Source organism: Mus caroli, chromosome 1, assembly GCF_900094665.2.
Source record: "Mus caroli chromosome 1, CAROLI_EIJ_v1.1, whole genome shotgun sequence".
Taxonomy (NCBI): Eukaryota; Metazoa; Chordata; class Mammalia; order Rodentia; family Muridae; genus Mus; species Mus caroli.
Window position 1 is genome coordinate 173,264,643 of NC_034570.1, and position 10,532 is coordinate 173,275,174.

General features: G+C 42.3%; 2 protein-coding genes across 2 annotated transcripts in view; one reads left to right on the forward strand and one right to left on the reverse strand.

The window, feature by feature from the left end:
- The window catches only part of Aida (axin interactor, dorsalization associated), a 26,817-nt gene extending 23,666 nt beyond the window's left edge, over window positions 1-3,151 (forward strand). Inside the window, exons 9-10 of the mRNA XM_021172939.2 lie at window positions 1,230-1,347; window positions 1,435-3,151. Of these exons, the coding sequence (XP_021028598.1) occupies window positions 1,230-1,347; window positions 1,435-1,531 (215 nt within the window). The 3' untranslated portion in view covers window positions 1,532-3,151. The remainder of the gene's footprint in view (window positions 1-1,229; window positions 1,348-1,434) is intronic.
- Window positions 3,152-5,818: 2,667 nt separating this feature from the next.
- Mia3 (MIA SH3 domain ER export factor 3) overlaps window positions 5,819-10,532 on the reverse strand; it is a 43,174-nt gene continuing 38,460 nt past the window's right edge. Inside the window, exons 20-28 of the mRNA XM_029475810.1 lie at window positions 10,450-10,521; window positions 10,266-10,333; window positions 10,054-10,154; window positions 9,759-9,896; window positions 8,891-8,959; window positions 8,714-8,787; window positions 8,551-8,622; window positions 7,186-7,327; window positions 5,819-6,644 (exon numbers count right to left, since the gene is read on the reverse strand). Coding sequence (XP_029331670.1) covers window positions 6,334-6,644; window positions 7,186-7,327; window positions 8,551-8,622; window positions 8,714-8,787; window positions 8,891-8,959; window positions 9,759-9,896; window positions 10,054-10,154; window positions 10,266-10,333; window positions 10,450-10,521 — 1,047 coding nt within the window. The 3' untranslated portion in view covers window positions 5,819-6,333. The remainder of the gene's footprint in view (window positions 6,645-7,185; window positions 7,328-8,550; window positions 8,623-8,713; window positions 8,788-8,890; window positions 8,960-9,758; window positions 9,897-10,053; window positions 10,155-10,265; window positions 10,334-10,449; window positions 10,522-10,532) is intronic.

Sequence of the window (10,532 nt, forward strand, 5' to 3'; positions counted from 1 at the left end):
AAAGGAGCCGTGGCTGCCAGTCTGCCCAGCACATTACACGTGCACTTCATCTCTGCAGGCTGTGCTCCTTTGCTGGGGTTTTTGTTTTGTTTTGTTTGAATTTTTTTCTACATGTGATTATCTTAGTTTGGGTTTCTATTGCTGCAGAGAAAGACCGTGACAAAAAAATAAAAAGCAAGCTGGGAGGAAAGGATTCATTTGGCTTACACGTCCATCTCGTTGTTCATCACCAAGTCTGAGCAGGAACTCATAGGGCAGGAACCTGGAGGCAGGGCTGAGGCAGAGGCCATGGAGGGTGCTGCTTGCTGATTTGCTCCTCGTGGCCTACTCAGCCTTTTTGCTTATAGCACCAGGCAGGACCACCAGTCCAAGGATGGCTCCACCCACAGTGGACTGGGCCCTCCCCCTCAATAACTAATTTTTAAAAATGCCCTATAGCTGGGTAGTGGTGCACATGCCTTTAATCCCAGCACTTGGGAGGCAGAGGCAGGCAGATTTCTGAGTTCGAGGCCAGCCTGGTCTAGAGAGTGAGTTCCAGGACAGCCAGGGCTACACAGAGAAACCCTGTCTCAGAAAATTCTTATGGAGGCGTTTCCTGTTTTGAGGTTCCCTTCTCCGATGACTTCATCAAGCTAACATAAAACTATCTAGCACAGTGGTGTACATGAGTTTGTATGTGTGGGTTCACATGTATATGCAGGTACACCTCTACTTGTATGCACATATATATGGAGGCCCAAGACTGACAGTGGAAGTATTCTTCAATTATTCTTTCTTATTCATTGAGACACATTTCTCAGTTGAACTCAGAGCTCACTGACACAGCTAGTCTTCTTAACCATTTTGCTCTAGGAGTTCTGTCTCTTCATTCAAAGCTGGAATTGTAGGCAGGCCAACGTGGCCACCTGTCAAATGGGTTCTGGGGAATCTGGACTCCAGTCCTCATACTTGCATGGCAAGTGCTCTAACCACTGAGCAATCTTACCCTACTCGATATTCCTTAGTGATTTAGTCTTGGGTCAGTCTTGCTCAGGAAGGTTTGCTAGACTTTGTAGAATTAGTTGATATGGAGAGATGTTAGGTACAGCAGATTGTGGTGGTGTCCCTAGCAGCCAATAGTCCTACCTCAACAGACTGTATTTAACAGGTTCCTTTGCTTCTGGTGAGTAAAGAAAGCTAATTAACACCGAAGGTGCTGCCTGTGGTTTATATGTCTTTCAATTTCTTAGGTGCGGCCATTTTCTTTGAATTCAAACATTACAAGCCTAAAAAGAGGTTTACCAGCACTAAGTGTTTTGCCTTCATGGAGATGGATGAAATTAAACCTGGGCCAATCGTAATAGAACTGTAAGTTTTGGGCATAGCAAATGAATGGAACTTAGGGGTCAATCAAGCAGAATATTTTAAACAATAATCTTTCTTTTGTGGTTTCAGATACAAGAAACCCACTGACTTTAAAAGAAAGAAATTGCAATTGTTGACCAAGAAACCACTTTATCTTCATCTACATCAAAGTTTGCACAAGGAATGATCCTGATACAAATAACCAAGAACTTGTGTGAATTTTACCACTCAGAACCCATCATAGCTCAGTGTAGCATAATCACCCTTCAACAGGCAGGAAGTGAGCCCTACCCGTGCCAGCTGACCAAGCAAGTCTATTGCACAGCCGGACCCTAGAACAGAAGTTCAGCACATCACTGACCTATCACTCCTATGGATACAGGTTTATTGTAGATTTGGAAACATTTCACTTTTCTATTAATTGTGCAATGAACAGTCTATTTTCTCATTGCCACTACTCCCCTGTTTCCCGGACAGCACTGTTGTAGATGTGCAGAACTTCAGACAATGCAGCAATAAGAATGTGCAAGAGTCTACATCTCTGCTCACTTCTGCTCCAGTATGCTTTTCTGGTTTCAATGCCACGCTGTGAGTTGAAGTGGGTAGAACTGCTCTGAGAGAAACTGGACTAGTTACATTGCCTAGCAAAGTCTCCTTAGAAGAGATCTAGCCTGGTGCCGTGGGTCTCCTGCATAGAAAGTGTGACCTGGCCAGATGAGCGTCCCACACTGAGTGTTCCCCGGATGACCAGATTGATTTCCTGAAGAGAGCACATGTATAGTCAGGTGGATTATCTTTCTTCTCTATTGTACTGCTAATTCTTTCTGGTAGTTCTAGGGTTAACGTTGGAACCATCTCAGAATAACTATGGATTTTAAAATGTGTTTACAGTATCTTTTAAACTGTATCATTTAGGAACAGTTGAGTCAGATGTCAAGATGTTGCGGGATAACTGCTGCTTTCCTGACCACCCGTTGTGAGACCTTAAGACCCCGTACCTCTCCTTAGTATGCAAAAATCTGGAAAGACTGTCTATTTTTTTTTAATATAGGTAGATAGGATTGCCATTTATTTCCTATTTAGATATACAGTCATTCATCCATATGAAAATATGCAGGTCACTAGTTTATTTTGAATGGACTATTTACTTTTGGTGTAACAAGGCATAAATAAAACTTTGAAAGCACATGATGGATGGTTGTTACACAGAACATTAGGATTCATGAGGGGCTTTCTGTGGGTTAGACATGCCATGTATTTTAATATTCACATGTCAATGAACAGTGAATGAGGGGCTGCACTGTCAATACTGGGGCTGTTTTTAATAGTATAACCTCATCACACCATTCAATATATTTGCTTTTTCAAGTAAGTAACCACAACGAAGATGTTTTAAACTTGTCCTTCAAGAGATCTAGTCTTGACTTTCATTCAGCACCTACTAGGCCACTGTTTACTAGGTAGAGCTTAATAAAAACTGTATTTCAGGTTCAACCTGAGAAAAATCCACAACCAAATTAATCTTAATTGGGTAGTTCCAAATGCTAAAATCATCCCATCTATAATAGCTCTAGGGGGAGGAGATTTTTGCCTTAAATTAGCTCACTCTCCCACTCAGGCTTTGAGTTGTAGGTCCTCAGGCTGTAAGCTCCTGGGGCAAGAGTTGTAGCTGTCATGAAAGGGTCTAAGGTACTTGGCAGTACTCTGTACCTGGGGAGTGCTCAGTACATTTTGTTTGATATTGCTGACTAGACATAAAAATTAATTCCTTAAAACCTATTATTATTAAAACATAGCAAAGACTGTACATTGTCCTTTCTCATTTCTTACAGATCATAAAAGACAAATAGCAAGGTGGTAATTTTCTGTGCTACAGCACTGATCGTTCACACAGCATGGCATATATGAGCCACAAATGCCTGCCATCAGGGTTAATAAAGCACTTTAGTGGAACATGATGTTAAAAACTAAAGCTCGCCAGGCACTGCTGGTGCACCTTTAGAATCCTCGAATTTGGGAGGCAGCGGCAGGCGGATTTCTGAGTTCGAGGCTAGCCTGGTCTACAGAGTGAGTTCCAGGACAGCCAGGGCTACACAGAGAAACCCTGTCTCGAAAAAAAACAAAAACCAAAAAAAACAAACAAACAAAAATTAAAGCTCAGCTTTAATTTAGACCTGAATGACAAGATTGTCTTAAAGCAGTGAACACAAAAGCACTCCCCACTTCACAAGTTGAGTTTCCATTGTACTGAGCAATAATAGCCTTGTCGCTAGCAGTCTAGCACAGGTGCTTTCAAGCCGAGGTGTGGCTCCTTGCTAACCAGCTTTAGCTATTCAACACAGAGACAGCTGGAGGGGACTTCTGAAACAAGAACTTTCGAAATGGAAGAGTCTGATTCAACTGAGGTATCCTGTCCTCTGTGCCATCCGTAGACAGGCTTTTGTAGCACAGGATGTCTCATCAGATGGGGCTGAGGAAAGGCGGTAATAGACTGGCTCAGAAGGGCATAGAAATGCTACAACTGAGGTTTCTACACATATTTCTGATGATTTTTATGATGATAGAATAACTAAAGGCCTTTAGAGGGAATATCCTAATTTTGAATATTAAAAAAAAAGGTTTACCTTTACTATTTGTCTTCTTAGCTTGTATAATTTTTATTTTATATGCCCTCTAAATTTAGGTAATCAAGATAGCTGAGGCAGGAGAATAGCAAGTGTGATCAAGCCTGGACTATATAGGTGAGACCTTATCTTTAAAAAAAAAAAAGTTAAAAATTATAAATTATATTTTTACTATTTTGTGTCCCAAGATTGACAGATACTTTCAAGAAGTTTGCAATTTAATATTATTTTTATATGGTTAAAAATGGCATGTGTGGCTAAAGAGATGGTTCAGGAGTTAAAAAGCACTTTTTGATCTTGCAGAGAACCGGGGTTCAGTTCCCAGCACCCACATGATGGCTCACAACTGCCTGTAACTCCAGTTATAGGGATCTAGTGCCCTCTTCTGGCCCCATGGGTACCAGACACAACACATGTTGCACATACATACATGCAAGCATGTAAGCAAAATGCATGTGCATAGCATACAAAATAAAGTTTCAAATTATATATATACTCTCCTATGCATTTTCTTATAAAATCTTGTATAATTCTGGATTGAGGTCAGGCAGGCTGAACTCTTACTGGAGGACTTACAACTCCCTTGGTACTCCTGCATTCAGAGAACCTGTCTTTGTATGTCTTCAGTCATCGAAGATTTTATTTAACATTGAAGCTTTTGCTCATTTTTTTCAAAATCTCCAGTGGATTCAACTTCCCAGCAGTAGCATGATGTGCCCTTGGTTTCAGTCATTGCTTCACAGGACTTTAGAGTGCAGTGTCACAGTGAGCTGTTTTCACTTGTTATAGCTTTAATCACTGCAGCTTACACTGCTGTAGCAATCTACCTCGCTCAGAACAGCCATGTTACTGAGCTCAGCCCCTAGTTGAGGATGTACACTGGTTTTCTGATCTTTCTGCCTATGGCAGCTTCCTGATTCTTTGCCATACTCCTTGACAATCAGCTGCAAAGTGATATGAGAGAAAATGGAATAGACATTTCTAAAAAGAAATGATCTTACAGTCTTGGCATATGATTTTTATCTTGTTAGTCACCCTTAGTGAAAGAATGGTTTTAAAAGCAACAAAATACCAGGTCAAATAATTTTGTCAATTTTTTCCCCACACGTGCTGCAGTGTGTGTGTGTGTGTAGGTCAGAGGATAGCTGTGGGAAGTGGTTCTCTTTACTAGGTGGGTCCAAGGAATCAGCTCAGGCTGTCAGGCTCGGCAGTAAGTGTCTTTACCTGCTGAACCATCTTATTGGCTCAAGTAATTTTCTTTTTCTCGGTTTTTGAGACAGACTCTATGTAGCTCTGGCTGTCCTGGAACTCAGATATATGCCTCCCTTTGCCTCTCAGGTGCTGGGATTAAAGATGCGAGCCACCACACCCACTCCAAATAATTCTTGATAGTTGTACAAATTCATACTCAAACTCATTCTCAAGCTATGAGCACCAAGAAAGGGCAGTCATGTAGAATGAGTGGGGCCTCTGGCTTATTTGAAAGAAGAGAGGGGGCTGGAGAGATGGCTCACCAGTTAAGAGCACTGACTGCCCTTCCAAAGGTCCTGAGTTCCAATCCCAGCAACCACATGGTGGCTTACGACCATCTGCAATGAGATCTGATGCCCTCTTCTGGAGTGTCTGAAGACAGCTACACTGTACTCATATATAATAAATAAATAAATCTTTTTAAAAAACAAAAGAAAAAAAGAAGAGGAAATTCCTGGTAGAGCTCACTGATGACTTTGAAGAACTCAGCATGTCACATGGAATGTACCCAGCCCACCACTGCAGTTCCAAAGTACAGTTGTCAGTTTTCCCAAATGATGCATGTCTCAGAGCAACCAAAGAATCAGCAGACACTGGGAAATAGTAATAAACCAAGTTTATGAACTATTACTACAAAGAACTTTAGCAACAGGGGACAGGTTATGATCCTTGAGTAAACTTTTCTTTTTAGTGTAACAGTCTTTGAGACACAAATGGAGCTGTAAACACCTTGCTCAAATCAGCTGGCATACACTAAACCAAGGCCATGGAAATACGTGTTCTTAAAGCATTTCCACAGGAAATGTTCATACTCGATATTCTCAATCATTTAGCAATCATTACATATGCTACATGAACTAAACACAGGTATTCTTTATTGCACATTTCAAAGTTTGAAGGATATTCTAGCTTAAGAGGTGATTTTTTTTTTTTTTACTTAGAAGGGAAAATAATATATTTTTGTTTGGCTCAAAAATGCAAACTGCCAAGGCAGCTTAGTACTAAAAACAATCTTTGTAAAACAAACTTTTAGATTTTGATGCCAACGAAATCCTTTGCTGTAATGAATAATGCACTGTCCACTTCCTCTCTGACTCAGCGATAGAGGTCAAAGTCAGGGGGTGGGCTTTGAAGCCTGTGAGCGGTCCTGGACACTGCTTGGAGAGGCAGGTTGGGCTTCCTCTCTCGGGCCTGAAGGCAGTGAGTCTCTTACAGCAGGTGGTGGTGGGTACTCCTGAGGACCATGGGTTGGAGGTGGTAATCGGGTACCAGGAATAAAGAACTCTCTTGGACCAAGTGGACCTGGAGGTCTAAATGGTGTATGTCCTGGTAAAAATTCCCGTGGATCAAGAGGCAGGTCCCGTTTCCCAGGCAGAACACCTGGAGCATATTCTCTTACGCCTAGTGGTGGATGCATGCCTGGAACTAGAAAACAAAAAAGCCATATAAATACCAAGTAACATATCTAAATGAGCAACCATTCCAAGTAGGTGAGCTCAAGTTGATCTTCATTCACTAGGTTTGTATTGTGTTCTCTCTAACACCTCTTTTCTAGATAGTCCCACTGAGAATAGAGTTTTTACCTCTTCCATCTCTATTCTTAGGCTTGTGTTACAGAGGATGACAAGCTTTATGTTACAGGACATATCTATCTGTAACCTACAGAGTGTCACCGCATGAGTCATCCATCTTTTCTACATAATATGTAGCCACTGCTGTTCAAGTGCACCTGCAGATGGAACATGACTGGCTTTCCTAAATGACCCCTTTCCTTGTCTAGCCATGCCCAACTCAGTTTAGGTGTGAGATTAGCTAGACCTATATGTGCTCAGAAGATTGCGGATAGGTTACAGTGTCCTCTTAGCTTTAGCCTCAGTTGGGAAGTTCTATGATAGCAGCTACTTTAGCAAGGAACAGAAAAGATGAATGTTTTACAAGTAAGTTAATACTGTCCAAAATATCATACCAAATGGTGGAGGAAGTGGGCGAGGCCCAAAAGGCCCACCACATAGCTGGGGAGGTGGTCCATATCGTATGGGTGGTGGCACTGGGCCTCCCATGAGAGGCACCCCTGGAAATGGAGGCGGCCCTTTGGGAGCCATATTAACCTGCAGGAAAGAAGCAATTAAAGTCTGGAAATGCTTTAACATGACAAAGTACCAACCGTAAACTGGCACTGTCCAAAAAATTGTAAGTGTAACACCACCTCACCCCATGTTGCCAGTGACAACCCAGAGAGGTTAGAAGGATGCTGCAAGCAGTGACTAGGATCCAGCCATACACACTGAAGTCTGTATCAAAAGAGTGCTCTCAAATCTCTCATGACTATAATTCCAGATTAAGAATATAGGGAACATTGGGATATAATGCACGTAGAAAAATTAAAACAGAAGATATGCAGTTATAACTAATTTTTTTAAAAAAGAATACAAATAACATTAAAAATGTGTATCTATACAGTGACAACCACCATTTCAGGGTTCAGTGGGCCTTTGCTACATTATTCAAATGTTCATATCTTCCAATCTGTGTGAGTATCTTGCTTTAAAGATTGAGCAAGCACAGGTAAGAAGAGTTCAGCTGATTTACTGGAGGTTATACTGAAAGAGGGTAAGCTGGAATTCAAATACTAGCTCGAAGGCTGTACCTGCTCCTTCCTCTATAAGTCTCTAGTCTCTGACGTCTTCTGGAAAGGCACTTAGGGCTCAATCCAGACTGGCTTTGGATAAAAAGATTTCTCAAGAGGTTCCCATCCCTGGAATCCTGCGCTGGAAGTCACAGTGTTACCAGCACAGTGTTATTAATGTACATTATTAGAAAGACAAAGCCCCAGTAAGGACCTTCACTGGCTAGCATCACTGCACACTGTTGACAGGAATCCCCTTACTGTGTTAATGTAGCGAGTGCAGCAGGCTCAGCACCTACACTAGCCACGTGTCTCAGAGCACGCACTTCTGTGGACAGTGCTCAGGACAGGTTTCTGTTTGTAAACAGTCTGAATTCATATCATTCAAAACAGTTTTCCAGGTATACAAACGCAGGGGTTTTTAGCAGCATAGTTCTAGGCAGATAATGAAAACAAATCATGTGATTTACTGTGAATTATTTCACTCAGAGCTTTCAGCAAAAAATACACACGTGCTCTAACTTGGTAATTTAACACAACAGGAAAAAGGACATCAACAACCAACTACTGACTCAGTGATCCCCAAAGTCACTGGCGTAACCCTGCATCTCAGAGTCATCAAGGTGAGGAGCATGCATTATAAACTGTCTATGGACAGACCAAGCAGAGTCAAAGGCCACTCCAGTCCTCAATCTAAACACTTACTGCTACTGGATGCCCAGCTAAAGGGGCCATGCTGGAAACTGAGGGGCCTTCGGGCTCTTGAGGAACAGTTTGCTTTTAAAGAAACGAAAGTCAAATAAACAAGAGATGAGGAGGAGCCCGACCAGAAGGAGCTGCTCATCTGCCTGTCTGCCTGAGAGCTTACCTTGCCCTCATCCACGGCCTTAGCGGGAGAAGAGCTCCTGGAGCTGCTGTTCACCACAGGAGCGGGACCCGGGTCTATGAGAGGCCAGAGAACTGACTTAGACCGGCCCTGGCTGGTACACTGAGAACAATCAAAGCCCCACATGCACGAGACTCGGAAATTACTTAGGCCCCTTACCAGAAGCAGAGTGTTTGCCAGATGCCTCTGATGGCCATCGAGGGCGAGGTAAATGCCTGTCCAGTGACCCTTGAGAAAGAAACAACAGAGCCATTGGCGTGTTCTCAGAGGGAATAAACCTGCTGTGAACAGGGCTCAACTAGAAATAAGCATTACAAATAGGCCTCCTTCTGGATAGGCAGCACATGCCTGCAGTCCCAAAGAGGAGCCTCAATAAACAGGTCACAGTTTATGAAAAGATCTCAAGTACTAAAACAAGAATTGCCTCCATTTTTGTAAATTTATTTTAAAATTCTTTTCCTTTATATGTATGGGTATTCCGCCTGCACATATGTTTGGTTCTCATGTGTGCAGTACCCATGGAGGCCAGAGAGGGTGTCAGATCTCCTAGGACTGGAGTTACAGGTGGCTGTGAGCTGCCATGTGGGTGCTGAGAATTGAACTCAGGTCCTCTGGAAGAGGAGCAAGTGCTGCTAACAACCAAGCCACCGTTCTACTCTAGGAATTGCCCTAGTTTTAAAGATCAGCACTGAACTTTATATTGAGAATACTGGTGCTTCAAGAAAGATTTAATAGCACTGTACTGGCAGAATTTTCCAGTTTGACTCCTAATCTTTCTAAGCAGCAGACAGAATTATAGTAAGATGACATTTCATATTCACAGTTAAACTTTAAAGAATATATAACTCTTAAGCAATGTGGGGGCCTCTAGGAGAATATAAATCTTTCTGTCCTGCAGAAGAGCTTACAGTGACCCATTTCTCTGCGAGGACTGACTAAGACATATTTTCTATTGACAAACCTAAATTCTAACATGGCAAGTACACACTCTATGTACTGTAGTGCAAAGGAGTACGTCAGTGCTCACCAAATTCACTTCTAGGAGTGTCTCTTCGACTGAGTGTGGCAGAGAGAGGTCTCCCAGGCGGCTCTGCTGGTAGGGGAGGGGAGCATTCCCCACCACTCACAGGGGATGGGCCAAAAGAGCCATTCTGGCTCAGCAGACCTGAAGACAGCAATGCCTCGTTACCACTCTATGTCAGCCCCTTCCCTCCAGTAAGCTCAGGAGTCTTTCTAGGGCATCAGACCTAACACAGAAGTAAAATTTAATTCACACACATTCCACACCAGAATCCTGCTGCCATGTGCAGAGCACTCCCTACCTCGCCGGGGAGGGTTTTGTGTGTTCGGTCTTCCTGGCATTGGCTTTACAATCACAGGTTCATCTTGCCTCATTGCCATCTTTTGAGTCATTTCCAGTAATCTTGAATATTGAGAAACAATGGACTTGAAATAGCAATCAATTCCTTATTAGATACCAACTAGCACTCAAGCACCATAAAAGCACTCAAAATCAGATACCAAAATTCCGTACTTATGCCTTAAGTTAGCAGCTTCTCTCTTCTCCTCTGCCATGGCTCTCTCTGCAGCACGAGCTTTGAGCTATTGAAGATATTGAAGAAAAAGGGATTGTGATTCGGGTGTGAAAGGCTGTGCACAAAAAAAAAAAAAAAAAAAAAAAAAAAAAAAAAAAAAAAAAAAAAAAAAAAAAACCTTACCCAATTATCATGAGCTTTCTTCTCATGAGCAGCAATCTGAAAAGACAACACACCAATTACACAGTCACTGTTCTTCATAATGC